We start from the raw sequence: 18,145 nt of genomic DNA on the forward strand, positions 1-18,145 counted from the left end.
AGCGAGTATTCCCGCCCGGATTGATCGATACTAATTGGGCTAGTTTTACGGAGTTAACGGATAATCAAAGTAAGATCGCGGCGCGCGATTGAATTAGTAACTACGATGATTGCGAACTCAACGTAACTTGGCAGCGCGCGCGAAGCCGCCTCTCTCGCGGTGGTGGTTTATTGGATGATGTCTCCCTAGACAGGTAATCCGATGTAGTATAAATCGTGTGACAGACAGACGTTAATTAGTTGCGACGCGGCGGACGGATAAACGCGCGCGCTCCTGGTTTATTAGTTACTAAGACGATTATCAATTAAACGGGGACTTTTAATCTCGAAACCCAGGTTCTCTGACGGAGACGTCGTGTACATTGAGGACCTCCGTCGCAGGAGGTGAGGAGATTCGCTAAACCCGAAGTACTTACAAATACGAAAACTCGAGGATTCGAGACGCGCGCGGAGATCTATAAAAAGGCCGTCGTGTAATCCTAAAGCCTTATTAAGACAAGCTTTTGCGCTTTAATTTACCTCCGCGGTGCCGGCTTTACGCGACGCTCTCGACGTAAAATTTTACGTCCGCCGTAAAAGGCGAGCGAGCGTTTGAAAAAAGGAAGGTGTCCGTTTTATCGGAGCGATTTTCCAAACCGTACCGTATCGGTTTACGACGATCAGCGTGTAACGCGCGCGGCGCGGGCGGATCCGCGCGGGATGCGCCCCGAACGAATCCCGCGATCGCGTAAACCGCCCCCGCCGATCGTGAGAGACGCGCTTATTTTACGCGCGCGAGAAGTCGTCGCCGCCGCGACTTCGCTGGGTAAATAAATTCGCGGAGGCGGCGGCGCGGGCGATCGATCGGCGCGCGAAGTTGCTCAAAGAGAAGCCACATCCTTCGCTCTTCCTCTTCGCCCTCCTTTCGGTAAATGAACAGCTTTGACGCGCGCCACGGCGGTTTTTCCGCCGGAGTCGTTCTACGTGCGACGAATCGCGATATACCGTGGATGCGCCTTTCCGATCTCGAGAGACCGTGAAAACGTGACGAGTACTCGCGCGTAGAAGGCGAGCGGTCGGATCCTTAGCGCGGATCACGCGATGCAATTAGTCGTCTTAATTGGGCAGATGGCAAACGGCGAAAACGGACTGTTTGGCTGGCGGGGACGATTTCATTTTATACGTTTGTCGGGCGAACAGAGTGGAAACACATTCCGCGAGACTCGGGAGTAAATTTTAATCGGAGTGAAACAATATATCGCGTAACGAAGTTACAGGCGCGTGTGCAAAGAAACGAGACTCTTAAAGCGATGAAAGCTCGCCAGGCGCAATCCTCCGCTTTACATTTTGCGGCTCGCTCGCGACGGGGAGGCGAAGGGTGGGATAAAGCGGGTAAGCATAATGCTGCGTCAGCGATAATGTCGCGCGGTATTACGGGAAAGCTGGATCTGTCAATGGGAGGTTTACACGGATGAAAGGGGAGTTTATTCGCGGAAGAAAATGGAAGAGCGACCGCGCGGACGGACACAACTCCAACGGCTTGCCTGCTGCTTTCAGGATCTCGAGGACTGGAGGCGCCGTACGCGGTGATGGTGTACGTACACGGCGAAAGTTTCGAATGGGGATCGGGTAACTTGTACGATGGATCGGTTTTGGCGAGCGCCGGCCACGTCATAGTGATCACGCTCAACTATCGTCTCGGCATCTTAGGTACGTGCCACCCTTTAATCAACCCCGTCCCCGTATATCCCCGAAAGCATTTTCATTAAGCGAACCTCCTGACGCAACATTCCACGCTCGCGGATAAAGCAATTCCAAATGGCATCCACCTTTCCGCCAAGATACTTCAATTTGTAGTCTGTAATCTCCGATATCTTTATTTATTAATTAATTTGTTTATTTAGAATTTTCTTCACTTCTGAATGTGCGCTAACTTGTAGGTACCTTTGTTTACTGAATAATATTTAAATAGACAGTTAATAAGTTTTAAATTAATTTTCTTATCATTAATATTGGAAAAAGTTGCAGTGTGTATCTGGAAAACGGAAAAGTCGCGTCTATTACTCGCACTTCCTCGAAAGTAAGTTCGTATAATTAACTGCCTAGCTATACTCCCCCGAAATAGAGAGATAGCTTCGTAGAAACCATTTACATTCTTAAGTCAATATTGGCACTTCGAAGACTCACAAAATGTATCTCTGTCGTAGCGCGGCTGGGAATACGCGAAAGTCTGAAAATGTCAGTTCTATCTATTTACTTTGCCAAACTGCCTTGGTTTATGACTTAATAGCGTAACGAATATTTGCACGCTTTCGTTTAATTATCGCTATATAGTCGGGGAAACGTTAAATCGAATCTTCACGCGTATATCGCCCTTTTATTTCTCCGTAAACTTTTCTTTTATGAAATTCTCCAGTCGTAATCGTCAGAAATCTTCGTCTCTTAAATCGAGAATCCGCTTTCACGGCGAAACTTGCGAAATTTTATCGAACAAACGCTACCGCATCGCAAATGTTGCGTGAGAACGAGAGGAATAAAGAAAAAAAAAGGAAGGAAATGCAATAAGGGAAGGATATCGATGCGATCCACGTGAACGGTTGAATCGCGAACGGTTTGGCGTTCTTCCAGGATTCTTGAGGACTCGTCCGTTCGCCGACCGAACGACCGGATCCGGCGGGAATCTTGCTTTAAAGGACATCGCGATGGGGCTGCGCTGGGTGCGCGAGAACATCGGCGCCTTCGGCGGCGATCCGACGCGGGTGACTCTGATGGGCCACGACACCGGAGCGGCGCTGGTGAATCTGCTGCTGCTCGCGCCTTACAGCAAAGGTAGGAGAGGAGAATCCCGAAACGCAATTAGCAATTAATCCCTCGGACTTTTGTCCGAACGCTCGCGCGCACGTACGAGACGTTGAATTCCGCGGCGTCCGGTTTTAACGGTACGCTCTTACGATTTAAGTGCCTCCCGCGGTAATTAGAGGGAGGAGAGACGTGGGAGACGCAGCGCGGGAGAAACTTACGTTTGCGAACGCGCGATTTGCGTATCCACTCTCTAAAAGTCGGAAAATGAAGTATCACTTGAAACGAGTGAATTCCAAGTGTTAGCTATAATTTAGCTATATAATTTAGCAACAGTAGCGAAACCTTTTGCTCTCGCTGCAAAAAAAAATGTTAGCTGTCCCTATTTTACAACTAAATTTGTTATAGAAAAGTATATGTTTGTTCCGCCAATAAGTGATTAACAAGAAAAACTCTATTTTTAATCGACAACATTTGGCAATGTCGTGACAATTCGACCATTAGTTTTGGTCGGATTAATCGTCACGTTTTCAACCATAGGTTTTGGTCTTTTAATTTGTTATAGTATTATAGCCAATCTTTTTTCCGTGTTTACTCAAATTAGACTGACAACCCTCTCTTTTGGAGTGACTATCGTAATCACTCTAATACATTAGTGGCGAAACGACTCTATGAGATTTAGAGAGTAGACGACATTCGAATAAGGGTACTCACGTCTTTCGCGTCTCACTCAATTTCGACTCAATCGACGCGTATATATACTTTGCGAAGGCATATCGCGCTTGTTCCTTTCAGCGCGGCGTCAAATCCCCATTGACAGCTTAATGCCGTCATCGCGCGCCGTCAGGCTTAACAGTTCATCGGTCACTCTCGCCGCCGACGTACTGTTGCGATAGAAAATAAATCAATTCGATCGCGGGGCGCGGTACGAACGCCCGGTGTGCTGAGGGCCGGTGGAAATATTTGCTTGTCGAGTAACTTGATCCAATATTTACGTAACGCCGCTAACGTATTAATAACGTTGTTGTTTACGACAAGGGAAACACAATGAAAAATGATACCGCGATACCGCCGTTTCACCCCCGGCGGAAAATGCATGCGTGAAATTCGACGTAACCGAGCGATGAGGAGAGGGTTGCGCGGATCGGAGGTACGATCGATTCCGCGTATCGGCGAAAATGATCTCGCCGAAAACCTATACCCGGGCGAAATAACCCGGGCGGGCAGGTTAGAAGCGAGGAGGAGACGAGGAGACGCTATTCGCAGGACCTTCGGTAGATTAATCGTCCGGGGATTAGTCGGCGAGGGTCTCGTGGAGGAGACAACCGAAGGGTTGGTCCGTCCTCTCAAAAAAACATCACCGCGCGGACCGGGGTGACAAATTGCAGGACTCCATTTTATTCGATGAGGGGGGGGGGAAAGCGAGACGGGAGGACTTTTTCTTTTTTTTTTCTCTCCTTTTTCTCCCCCTTTTTTTTATCGTCGCCGGACAACACCGGCCGAAATTGAACGATCCTCCCGGCTTTTGTCCTTTCAGGTGCTAGGTGGCGCGGGATCCCGCGCGCGGTATGGCTACTCGGACGGCGCGAGGAAATTGCGCAATAATAAAAATGCATGGTCCTCGGGACGCGCGTCGGAGGCCGCGCGCGGAAACAAAAGCGGTGACGCTAAAAGGGTCGTAAATACATCGCCGCGCGATAAATCCACGCAAACGCGATTACGGCGCGTGATATAGTTGGACGCTAATTCCGCGCCAATCAGGCAAATTATGACTAACGCCCGTTCTGCCTACCCATACGCCTCGCATAATCGACGGTCCAGATTCGTTCGATTTGGCACGCTTAAATTATCGTGCGCCCCCAGCCGCAATAGTTTATCTTCGAAAAATAGATATTTTTGCACAAAATTATCCATTGCGATTTAAATCTTGACATTTTTATTTGCAAAATTGAACCCTTTACTTAGATGGAATTAAATCCTGAATGTATATTAATGAAAAATTAATCTCGGCGTAGGACACGGCCGTGAAAGGCAACATTGTCGCCTTCGCGGCAAACCCATCTCTCGGTCCTCGAAATTGTCATCGTCGATAGGAAAAGCCGAAAGTGTAAATAGCCACTCAGACAGGCGGAACGTGCAGAAGGAACACGAAGGATAAGCGGCATGGGATGGGGATAAAGAAGGTTTCTCTCGCTGTGGCGGTCGGCCGGAACCGCTCTCCCGTCTGGCCATTTCCCGGATCTCCGGTTGTGCCGGAAACAGCGCGCAAACAGTTTACATCTCGAGAAGGGAGCATCGCTCTTGCTTGTGCATTCCTTCCGCGCGCCGCGTCCTTCCTCTCGAGACTCGACTGCGGTCTTAGAGCGAGCGAGTAAGAGAAAGAGAGAGAGTCATAGGGAGAGAGACGGACAAACCCTCAGGGAAACCGCGCTTATCTTGGGCATCCCGGACGCAGAGGTCAGTCGGGTTTTTTCGGCACCTTACCGCACTTTCCGCTCCTTCGATTTCGACGTCTCGGCCACCGCCGTTGGTTTCCGCGAAGACCAGGTGCGGTTCCGTACTTCTTACCGCCGTTGGTCAGAGATTGCAGAAGCGGAAGGCAGAATGCTCTTCTCTCGGAGGAGAAAATGCGCGCGGCGGTCAACGAGCGAAACGGCAACGAAGATGCATCGATCTTCAATCCGGCGCCGAGCGAAAAGTCTTAATTTTTTTTTCTCTCGTGTAATTTTCTTCTCACGCCGCGCCGTTGCGAGTATTCTGGAAATATTTTTCGAGATTCTTCTCGGAGACCGCGCGCGGGGCTCTGAGATGTGATTGCCAAAGAATTAAAGATTAACTCTCTTACTTTACTCGCGACAAACGACATTGGCCTCTCCGGCAGACGAATGCAGACGTCTGCAGTCTCGCTTAATATTGCAGTTCGGGCGGTCGGTTGGTCGGGTCTGGGACGTATGGCTATGCAAAGTTAACGGACGACTGAGTGGAAATGAATGGGCAAGTGTCGATGAGAGTTTTGCCGCTTGACCGCGCGGCGGGCGCTGCGAAAATATTAATAGATTTTTACCGCAACACGCGGTCGCGAGGAAACTCGCGAGAATTGCGATAAACGCGTTGCCTCGTGATAACCGACGCCGGTTAAAGCCGTGACAAACGCCGTAACAAGGATTCCGGATTAAGTTGTACCGAAACTGGTGTAAAATCGATTGGGGGGCGGGAAAGGGGGGAGTGTTACCTACGTTGATTTCCAACGATTTTTCGCGGTACCCACACCGTGCAATCCGCAAAAGCGTGCAATCCGCTTTTTGCCGGCGCATTTTGTTGTACTCGATACGATTACACGGAGAACGGCTAATGGCTTTGCCCGACGTTGCGTAAAAAGTTGCAAAACGATCGGTTTGGGTTTCAACGTCGATAACTAGCCCCACGTCGAAGGGTACGATTGCTTTTCCCGCCGTTAGCTGCTGTCTGCCTTCGGCGGATTTCGATGTCCGATGATAAATGAAGACCGCGCGCGCTCTCTGCCTCCGACCGGCTCGGCCACCACCGCGAGCCGAAGACATAAACGTTTCGTATTACATCGATCTCTCGTGTAATTCAGAAAGCCACTTCTTCTGGCCGTCCCAGGGGTGTTTGGGGCGCGGTTTCCCCATGCCTCCCTTTCCCAATCCCGGAGAAGACCGTCGACGTTACGTATCATCACTCGGGCAAGAGACAAGAGAAATAAGCTTCTCGTGTGGCGCGGGGAGACAGTCTCGATTTATCGTTTCCTCCCGTTGTAATTTTTTATGAGCGAAGACCCCGAGCGTGTGTAGCACGCCTTGAAATGTCTTCTCTCTCTCTCTCTCTCTCTCTCTCTCTCTCTCTCTCTCTCTCTCTCTCTCTCTCTCTCTCTCTCTCTCTCTCTCTCTCCCTCTCTCGCGCACATATGTGTGTGTTTGCGTGTATGGATTCTTCAATCCTTGGACCAAGGCAACACCATTTCTTCTGAGAGAAAGAGAGAGAGAACTACTGCTTCTCTCTACTTTCCCATCTGTTCCTCCAGCAGTTTCACGGCTTTCACGGACCAGAGATACGAGCGATTGGCTTCGTGAGTAATCAAGGGGGCAACCGAGTGTGATTCCTGGCAATTGTCTGATTCGCTGTACCCCGAGACATAAACGCTCGCCACGGTTATATCATGATATCTCGAGCGTCTTCAACGTTTCGGATTATATGTTTGTGCGAACGCGAGAAAGAGAGAGAGAGATGGGATTTTATTGTCCGAAAATATATATCGCATGAAAACGGATCGGTCAAGCTCAGTAGTTCAACACAGAGATCAATATATGAAGTAAAAAGAAGTAATCTAATAAGTTATTATAATTTTCTAAATCTTCATGCAAAATAATCTTAGTTTTTTACTTTAAATTTATTAAATGTATGTACATCGGTGTTTCAATAATTAGATATGAAATTTGTTATTAAAATTTATTGCGATTAGAAATGTAGCGGGCTCTCTCGTGTTCCGAGAAAAGGGTATACGGCGAGAAAAGCCAAGCGCCATGCAATACCACGCATAACAATAAGTCATAAAAATAGCTTCCAAACAGTGTTTCTACCTTCGCGTCTTCCGTTTCGCGCGGCGCACCCCCTTCGTTCTATTTTGCAGTTCGTTACCGACAAAAATAACCGGCGAGAGAAACGTTCCGGTGACGTTACAAAAAAAAAGAACGGGGAGAAAAAGAGAGAAAGAGAGAGACCATTCCCGGATTTTCGAGATCCGCGTCGTTATTGGTCCACGTACAATTCCGCCGGATGCGGAATTGATTTCGGCGTGTTACTCTATCATCTCCACGATCGCTAAAATTGTTTTTTGATAGGCCGCTAACGCACGAAATTTCGATACAACGCTATTAAATTTATTTTCAAACTGTTGAATTATTAACCGACACAATATCTACCGTCATTTTACTCTGAACTTGCAGGTACGTCAGCAATGTGCACCCAGCGATAAATTGTTAAGTCTAAACTTTATTTATTCCCCGCATATTTTTAGAATTATCGTTTTCCTCAGTAGTGAATACAGTATTTCAATAGAATTAATGGACGTTAGAATTTAATTAAGAGCAGAATTAAGTGTGTCGCGCAATCCGCTCGTAAGCATGCCGGCGCAGTTTTCGCTCTTACGTGTTCAAACTTAATTCAATCAGTATAGCTGCTCCCGGAGGTCCGTACGTGTTCATAGAATTTTCACGAGACGCGCGAAGTAATTTACATGCGGAATGTCGCGGCTGAACCGTCACGGGAAGTGAAGAGGATCGTGAGAATATGCTCCGATATATGGAAGTCGCGCGGTCGCGAAAGTAAGTAGACGGACATTCCGTTCCGCCGAGAAGAAAATAAATTTGAGCCGCCGTATATTTTGCGCCTGCTTCCTTTCAAAGCATAATTTGCGCGCCATCTAAATAGGATTTTTCCTGAATTGGATGAAAATTCACGCGTCTCTTCGGACGCGACGGACGGACAATATTTTCCTTGTCTTCCTTTTACGTAAAAGAATATTAAGCGCTTTTATCTCTTCTCTAAAGAGAATAATGTTTTCACGACAGAATATTATGACATTTGATAAATTAACGTCTGCGGATGAACATCCTCCGCGATAACGTTTCCCTCTGTAAAAGGCATCGACATCGTCGATGCGTGAATATCGCATAACCCGCGCGCATGATGAACGTCCCGATTTTTTTCCCCCAAACCCCAGCGAAATTCCCGGGGAAAAATCCCTCGGCCAGGAACAAATACGTCTTTTTAGTCCATTATTTTTTATCCCATTTAACGAACGCTGGAAAATCAAGCCCTTTAAAAAAAAAATGACCCCGCGCTTATATCTTTGAACTCTGTCCGCATAGTGGTATTTTGTGCGCGCAAAACCCTCTCCCATCACGCGAGTCGAACGAAATCTATTTTTTGATAAAAATTAGTGACGCGTACTCGTCTCTTGCGGGTCCGTCAGAAATTTGTCTAACTGAGATTTAGTGCTTCTTGCGATAGAATTCCGAATCCCGGAGAGAGAAAGACCTCCGGCATTCGGCCGAGTGAAATCCGACAAAAATCCGAACGGGAATATCACGGATATAACCATGCGAGCGAACGTGCAGGCCATTGAGAAGTCCCGATTGGTCACTACCGCGGCGTGTGGTGTACCGCCTTCCTGAGCGACGATCAGAGCCAGCCTGCAGCCGCTCCACGCCCGGCGCGTTCGCCCCGGGAAAATCCATCCCCGGCGACGTAAGCCGGCCTGATTACCACCGTCACGCGCCGTTGTTTCTTGTTTGCCTTTAATCTTTCGCTTACCGCTTCGCTAACGAAAAGTATACAATTTCCGCCGACCGCGCGCGCGCGCCTCATCATCCCTCTTTCCCCCCCCCCCCCCGCGGTCTGTTTCGTCGCGCTCGCTGAGTGAAACCCATTATTCTCGTTATTAAGAAGCGCGAGGGGGGGGGGGGGGACACCGTCAATTTGCCAGGTTTGTTCCCTGTTCCCTCCAACCGGTCGGCGCGGCGTGGCGCGGCGCCACGACGCCGGGAGTCGCCGAGCTGATAGGCGAGGCCGTGGTCTCGATGATCGCGCCATGATGAGGGACCGTGAAGGAGATCGAATGACTGCCGGACTGGGCCGGCAACCCCCCCGATGTATCCCCGTCGAAATTTCATCGACGCGACGCGACGCGACACGACGCGACACTCTCGTATCGTGGACATGACATTGTGGAGGAATTATGGTAGCTGGCCAGCGGAACGAGGCTAGTCGCGAACCGACCGGGGGCGGGAGTAAGCGCGGGGACGGGGGGGGAACGGGGAACCGGGTGAAATATCGCGGTTTAACGTGACAGTTTAAGGGCGTTAACCCTGGCGACGCTAATGTCGTCTGCGCGATGGAAGGCGCGGTAGCCGCCGCTGACCGGCTCCTCGCCCTCCGCCGTAGAAACCGGCGATCCCGTATTTCTTCCGCAACATTTATTAATACGCCTTTCAAAAGTACAAGCCTGCAATAGTCGCGCTGGATCGGGTGAAAAATGGAGTAATTGTGGGCCGGGAGGGAGTTGAGATCCGCGCGGTCGTTTATTTCGACAGGCAGTAGACGCCGGTCGGGGGGTTTTTTTTTTAGGTCGACGATAAATAACGTAGATAGAGTATCTGGATGCAATTATGCAATAAGGAACCAAGCGCCATTTCCGTAATTTTTAGCTCTGTAGTGTAAAGTGATCATGAGAGGCTACGGCCGAGTTGGGAAATAACGCGTTACTTGCAACGCCGTTACCATTACCGTTTTTTCTGTCTGTAACGATAACGTCGTCACATTTTTACAGTAACGGTAACGAATTCAACCGTTATTTGTATTCTTACTTTAGTTATCTTTATTTAATAGATCGTGCGCACTGTTAACGTAAGATAGAGAGAGACCAGTTTAGAGTTTGAATATTGATTATTAAATAATTTAATTTTAAAGTCAAATATTATTTTAGTATCGCAAAATAGTAACAAAAAAGTAACGATAACGATAGCTTTTATGAAGTAACGTTTCCATCTCTGATGGTCTACAGCATATTACGCAGAAACGCATAATACATAAATTGTATTCAAGGAGGATTATAGTTTCATTACATTTTAGATAACGTTGGCGCGGAATTTTATTTCTAATCTTTTCCACGAAATTTGCTTTAGCGGAAAATTACAAGTTTTGAAGTTAGTTTCCGCATCGCACAGAATTGCGTTCGTCTGAGATTAAGAGCGGAGAGAGAGACACACAATATTCGAGATACTTAATAAAAGATTTCTCGTGGGAGAAAAGGGTTCGTCGGCGACGCTGCTAGAGTCGCGGAGATAGGGGACATTTTGATCGAAGCGATCTCCCTCTGTCACGAATATCGGCGCGCATGTTGAATCGACGGGGGCAATAGTCAATCTGCGATGCGGGGAACGGCGCGATGCTATCGAAGCGAGTAAATCGAATTCTTCGTGGCCTGCGTGAGAACGTGTCTCGCAGAAATAAGGGAAGAAATACAGCCGACGTCCTATTATCAGCGGCACGATACGCGGTCGACCGAAAACGACGTCGAGATGCACGTTCCGCGTCGTATCTGGTACGAGGGGGAAGGAAATTCAAGGAAACCACAGCCGGGGTAATTGGTCCCCAGCACTCCCAGCACCACACTGAGAAAAAAAATTGTTAACTAAATATTCTCAACCGATTATTATTTTTTAATTAACATTAGATGTTTATTTCATCGACTAAAATTGGCAAATAATCATTGTGACGATTCGACCATTGCATTAGTTTTGGTCCGATTGATCGTCAAGACGTTAATAATCTTTGATACTTATATGTATAAGCATCTCATTTTTAAATAATTTAAATTAAATTAAATTATTAAATTTATTTTTTAAATTATTTTTTAAATTGAAATATTTAAATATTTGAGTCAAAATACGTCATGTTAGATTTAATACATGCCGTATTTGATTTAAATACATAAATATTTCAATTAAAAAAATAATCAGTCAGTTGAAAATATTTAGTCAAGTTAACAACTTTTTTTTCTCAGTGTGCAGTCATTTCGCACGAAGTGATCGGAAAGTTATAAGTGCGGACACCCGTCGATGAATTGTGGAAACAATTTCGAGCAAGACCGACGAATAACTACCGAGAATCGCATCCGCGATGGGGTACGCTTCGCGCTTGAGATTAGCTGCGGGATCCACCGACGATGGATTATCCGTATTTTCCTTCTGGCTCATCCGCGCGTCATTGGCAACGCGCCAGGGGGATGGATGGCGCGCATCGGGCGGCACTTCTTAATAATAATAGCGATAAAGCAGCCAAAAGGAGCACTCTCGGGTCATCGCGTACGCGCGCACTCGCTTCCTCCTTCCCTTCCCTTCCCTTCCCCCCCCTCACATTCTGAATGCGTCGCCTCGCGGAAATGAAATCGTGGCCGTATGACGGAAGACGAGGAAGATCCTCGCTCCACTGTGTCTTCCCGCGTCGTCGCTCTCTTCCTTCGCGACTTCTTTCCGCGATTTTACGGCTCGTTGACAGCAGAGACTCCGCGTTAAACGCATCCGCGACTCTCGCCGTTTTGGAATAGCGCCGCGACTGGCGAACAGATTTAACATAATGAGTCGCGACGTTTCTCAAGTAGTTGGCGAGAGAATATCGCGCATTTCACGAATGCCAATGGAGCGATAACAATATTTCGCCGTTATATAGTATGTTTATGATATATTTACGGGGAGAGAGAGAGAGAGAGAGAAAGAAAAAATATATCGGGCGATTTAATAATCAACTCCGCTTTTGTTTGATCGAAAACTTTTGCCCGTCCTCTATAACAACGGAGAAAACCGCGGATAATAAACGCCAGCCGAAAATTATCCAACAGCGATTGCTTGGCGATTTATATCAGACGAATATCACTTGCGAGAAATTAAACGTGCGCGCACGAGTGTTGAGCATGTAAAGTCATAAAATACAAATATTTGTGCCGCGCATCAACGATACGCGAATGTTTATGTTGGACACATATTGCCTAATATTTCTCCTCACTATACGGGAGGACGAGCGCGTTGTACGCGCGAGCGCGATGTTTGCATTCGAAACAGCGATTTTCATAAAGAAATCAGTGACGTTCGATAAACGACTTTAGCGTCAGCATAAATGTTTGCCGGCGAATATGATTTTCCGGTTCGTAACCGGAATACGGCGCGCGCTGTGGAGATACCTATCGAACGCGGCGTTATTAACGCGCCGCGCTTGAAAACGTTCCGCGGCGTTACGTCACAAAATTCAGCTTATTAAAAGCGAGATTAATTAGGTACGGCAATATCCTTTTCAATTAGCATGAATTTTCCATGGCGGCATGATTTTCCACGTTTTAAACGTTGCCGCAGGCCGTCGAAATGACGTGACGATATTAATCGCGCTGCCTAGAAAATTTCCTCCTGCACGCCGCGCCGCGCCGCGATCGGATATTGAAAATTGCTCAACGTGTGTTTTCCGCCTCTGGTAACGACTAATTCAACCTGGCAACTGTGCGTTGCGTAAAGCCGGTTCTACAATACGTCACAAACGATGGCAACTGCTAGTTGAAAAGTGTTATTTCCACGTTGCGCTTGATGTCAATTGCGGTTGTCAAAAGAGAGTTGGCGAACTTTTAACTTTTTTGGCGACAGTAACTGGGCAATCAGCAATCAGAAATAACACTTTTCAACTGGCAGTTGTCATCGTTTGCGACGTATTGTAGTACCGGCTTATCAGTTTTTAATCGTCCCGATAATCGAGTGTTCGGTTAATTCGTCGGATTTCGCGCGATGCCCCCCGCGCGGAAAACAATATCGCCGGTGTTGTACGCGGCGGACGGCGGACAGGACGGCGCGCGCGATCATATTTACGTCCGCCTCTAATTATCCATGCGAGGATAATAACCATTTGGGGTAACTCCCGTCGGGCTCATCGCTTCCGCTCGATCGTTCGGAAGCTGACGATATCCTGCCGCTATTCGCTGTACATTCGATATATACGAGTTTACGACGAGCTTAGCGCCGAGCAAAGGGATGCCTCCCGTGCCTACGTGAGCCTATATCGCTCCTGTATACGCCAACCGTCTGTGTTCTTCCGCAGGATTATTTCATCGTGTGGTATTATCCAGCGGTTCGGCACTAAGTCCCTGGGCCTCGGTGCACGATCCGAACGACCTCAGGGCGAAGATCGGCGAGCAGATGGGCTGCTCGACCGAGGGCGAGGAGGACATAGCCGACTGCCTGCGTGGAGTACCGCTCAAGACCCTCATGGACGTGCAATTACCGGAAATCAGGTGAGCGCCGATGGTTCGGGGAAAACATTTACCCTTCTTGCCTTCAGATACGGATAGCTCCACATTCGGGGAGAATTAAAATAATGAAATATGTATCGTGAAATTGGGACAGATGGAATGTATCGGTACCCTCTTTTCCATCTTTTTATTTATGATAGCACGTCGATGTAATAAATAATATTACCTTGCGATCGCCCCGTTTGTGCCACATATACATATATTGTATATATATAAATCCTACAATATATATATGTACATATATATTCGTCGTCTGAATATTGGAGCTACGCGTTTCGATGAAAAGTGGAAAATGCCGGACGGTAAAAAATTCAAGAGGTATGATTGATACGTTAAAAAATGACGTCTGGCCAGCGCAGCAATTACCGCGCTACAAATTTATAACGATTTCATGAGTCCACGGCCCGCGGTGAATTATGATGAACTGTCGAAACTGCGTGTATAGCGACATTTAAAAATCTTGCAGCGCTATAAATCGTCACGTCGGACGCGTTCGCGCTTCCGCGGAGAGAACGCGGAAATCTAGAAAGTCTTAAATTGAATTCCGTCAACACTTATTCGCATCATCGTTCACAGGATTAACCGTTGGGCCACGCGGGCGCGTTTGCGAGTATATGTATATTTACCGCGAGGTCGAAATGAATCTGCGATACTACTAATTGCAAGGATAATCACGGGAGCGCGCGCGCACGCTGAATTATTATCGGATTACCGTCGGATCGTGGCGGGTTAATAGCTCTCGCATTATTGATTTAATACCCTTGTTATATCAATTTAGTATCGCCGGTCGTTCGCACGAGCGAGAGGCGGCATGCGGCACTGACTTTCCCCCGTTCCCGTTTTGTGTCCCCCTCCAGATTCGTGCCCCGCATCGGGCCCGGCCTGCCGGTGGACCAAAACAATCCCGACCCGGGCATGGACATGGAGCGCGCGAGCGACGCGTTCATCAAGGTGCCGCTGATCCTGGGCGTCTCCACGACCGAGTCGAATCTCGACTTCAACAACAACGACATACAGTTCGGCTTCGAGGAGGACCACCGGAATCGCATCCTGCGCACCTTCATCCGCAACGCCTACGTCTACCATCTGAACGAGATCTTCTCGGCGGTGAGGAACGAGTACACGGACTGGGATAAGCCGGTGCTGCACCCCATCATAATACGGGACTCGACCATGGAGGCGTTGAGCGATGGCCACACGGTCGCGCCGCTCATGAGAATCGCCTTCTACCACGCCAGGCGGGGCGCCAAGACGTACTTTTATCACTTCAATCATCAGTCCAAGGACAGCGGCTACGTGCAGGTAAGGCACGTCGTTGTCGCTCGCCAAGGAAGCTCGCGGAAGCTTCACGACGCTTCCTCGACGCGAAGAAATTTTATCATGAATATTTTCTCGTCATCATTATGTGCTTAACTCATTAACTAGCCACACTTATATTTTCGAGTCCTTAATTCGCCACACCTCCGGTCCGTGAGACTTTGTCGCATTGTCATTTTCATTCTAATTAATATATTTTTAAGCTTATAATGTTATAATTGGAAATACAGAGACTCTGAATAAGGTGGTTATGATAATATCTAGTGAAGAAAATGATTTCAGTTTACACTGAACTTATTATAAGAAAAAGATTGCAACTAGAAAACCGAAACGTTCAGCGGTCCACTGGACCGGAATGTGGCGAGCTAAATACCGAATTTTACAACACAGGTGTTTTTAAGTAATAGCCAACGATAAGAGATTTCCGCGGGAAATTTGCGCGGCGATAGCAAGAAATCGCGTAATTTAGCGTTGTCGATCGACGGGGATATCCGCAGTATCTCGAGGCGTCGATTTTTCTCTATCGTGAAACGATATCGTCCCGCCGCGCTAGCACACAGCTATCGCGCGCCATACCGACACAGACGGAAGGCAGGCGGGTGTGCGGGTGAGCAGAAGAGAGGTGGAGACGCTGCTTAAGTCTGTGAGTTAACTCCATTAACTTGACGTCCCGAAGAGAGACTAACGTTTCGCCCTCGACACCTAGTAGTCCGCCGGCACTTCCAGTTAAGGAAGCAACCCGTTCAAACCCTCCACCCCCTCCCTCGATCCTATAGGTACCGTCCTCGTAAGCTCATCCGTCTCACTCTGCGTCCCGCTCGATCTATACCCCGGGCTGGCAACCGCTGGCCATGACTTCACGATGAAGACACTGATTTAATAAAACGCCCCGGGCGACCCGCGCGCGCACCGTGTTCGCATTTTGTCCCGGGAATGACGGGGATTTGTCACGCTTGACATAATAATATCGGGAGGACAAGAAAGAAATTGTTATATCGGCCAATTTGTAAAGTCGCGCTGCCAAGCGGCGGCGCGTTAAAGTCGCGACGGGGAAACAGATTGACGTTTTCAATTTAGTGGGAAGAGGAGAGGACGCTCGTCGGGGGCTGAAAAAAATATCTCGTACCTCGTGTTTGTAGGATATTTAAGGAAACGGATTATCTCCTCCGTTTGGCAAGTGCCGGAGGTATATATTACCTTTCGCGTTATTATCTTCCTGGCGTTTGGAAACGCGCGTAGAAACAACGAAAGTTAGCATTAGCCGCGCGCGCGTCACGTCGCCGTCGGTCCCCGAAAGTTGTTTAATCCCGCTCGGGGAAGGGACGATGGAAGCGAGGATGCAAGTGGTCGTATAGTTAACAGCGCGATTTGGAGCATCAACGTTACCTTCTCCCTCCTCCCCGTCCACGTGTGCGAAACGAGATTTAATTAAGCGCCGGGCGAAAGATTCGCTCTTTAATAAGTTCGCGTAATCGCGACTAATGAACTCCGCGTCGCTTTAAATATCACCGGCAACACAAACGAGACGTCGTCGTACGTCGTCGCCGTCGCTGGGTTTACCGGACGCGCGATAAAAGAAAAAAAGAGAGGCGAATTAGGCGAGACAAAGGCGGGAAAAAGCCGCGCGAAGAGAGGATAAGAAAGCGATATCAACACCGCTGAAGGCAAATGCGATGAATTTATTTGAGTTGTTAATCGCGGCGTTTTCCGCCTGCCACGGTCCCCTCCTCGTGCATTCTTTCCTGCGAGGCGCGTTTCACGCGTGCTAATGGGGATCAGTGGTATAATGCGCGGGTAGCATTTCACGACGGAGAATTTCGCTGTCGGATATTACGGTCGTTGTACATACAACGGGCTGGAAGCTGGAAGTGGCATCCGCCGGCCCGCACACAATTCCTGGGCAATCGCGCACCGTCACGTGCGGGGTTCTATTAATTAACTAAAATTCTAGTAATTGGCTATCAATAATTACCTAATATCCTGTTTCGGTTAATTAAATAAAACAATCGTCAATAGCCGATAATGATTTAACTATATCATGAATTACGAATTACGCGAATTGCGGGCATAGCAAATATTATAATAGGCTCGCGCGCCTACCTACGTGAGAATGGCACGTACATAGAGAAGAGGCCGGCGGCCGCGCGGTATAATTATCGATCACGGAGAGAGCGCTCGACGATTCTCTCTCTTTCTCTGAGAGTGGGAAAATCTCGTTGCAGCGCCTGGGGAGCGTACGTGGGGAAGACATACCGTATATTTTCGGGCTGCCGCTGGTGGCAGGCGGGGCTTTCTTCCCGCGGAATTATTCCCGACAAGACCAGGGCGTTGCGGAGGCCGTGCTCACCTTCTTCACCAATTTCGCCAAGACCGGCAACCCGAACGAGCCGCACAAGATCGAGTCGGTCGACTACGGCACGCCGAAGGAGAAGACGCGATTCCGCGGTCTCACATGGGAACAATATGAGACAGGAACTCAGCAGTATCTCACGATAGGTACGTCGCGGCACTTGAGAGAGAGAGAGAAGAGAAGAGACGAGAGGAGTTTTCTCCCTCCCCCCTTCGTTATTTTTCGATAAATTTAATTTTCCACAAAGCGCGCCTTCCTCTCGTCCTCTCAGTTTCTCGTGGAACGTTGCCGCGATCTTTTTAAATTCCCTCTCAAAAAGTTCCTGCAGAAATTTGATTGTGTACAGTGGACTTTGCTCGCCGTTCTCCCTGACGTTCTCTTTGAAATTTCCTTGAAAAGTTTAATTGCGCGCGAGGGTGAAACCCTTTTGAATATAATGCGAAATTATTCTTTGATAATAATTATGTAGTCTTTGATAATAATTATGTACTCTTTAATGCGTTTCGATAATTACAATTGATTTACTATTAATAATTATTCGTGACAATACGTCGCTCATAATATCTCGCACATTTACGATTGATTAATAGGTATAATAACTATCCTTTAGTGAACGGATATACAGATAATTGCCGAAGGAGAGCAGGCGCTTTTTACCATCAAAATTTTATTCTAGCATTGAAACCGAAGATGAAGAGCCATTATCGCGGCCATAAAATGGCTGTGTGGCTTAACTTGATACCGCAGCTCCATCGTCCCGGCGACGACGACGTTTCCATGCGACATCATCACTTCCGAGAACGAGGCGATCATTATTACGCAGGTAAGATCGTA

At 48.0% G+C, this 18,145-nt stretch overlaps 1 protein-coding gene across 2 annotated transcripts in view; it reads left to right on the forward strand.

The window, feature by feature from the left end:
* Positions 1-18,145, forward strand: part of Nlg-5 (neuroligin 5) — a 108,617-nt gene that overhangs the window by 86,895 nt on the left and 3,577 nt on the right. For both annotated transcript variants that reach the window (XM_071697372.1, XM_071697373.1), the window contains exons 4-9: positions 1,536-1,688; positions 2,607-2,807; positions 13,434-13,626; positions 14,502-14,946; positions 17,184-17,457; positions 17,988-18,134. In XM_071697372.1, coding sequence (XP_071553473.1) covers positions 1,536-1,688; positions 2,607-2,807; positions 13,434-13,626; positions 14,502-14,946; positions 17,184-17,457; positions 17,988-18,134 — 1,413 coding nt within the window. The remainder of the gene's footprint in view (positions 1-1,535; positions 1,689-2,606; positions 2,808-13,433; positions 13,627-14,501; positions 14,947-17,183; positions 17,458-17,987; positions 18,135-18,145) is intronic.

Source organism: Temnothorax nylanderi, unplaced genomic scaffold (assembly GCF_030848795.1).
Source record: "Temnothorax nylanderi isolate EJ_2023f unplaced genomic scaffold, tnyl_v1.0 TNYL_tig0012_pilon, whole genome shotgun sequence".
NCBI classification, from domain to species: Eukaryota; Metazoa; Arthropoda; class Insecta; order Hymenoptera; family Formicidae; genus Temnothorax; species Temnothorax nylanderi.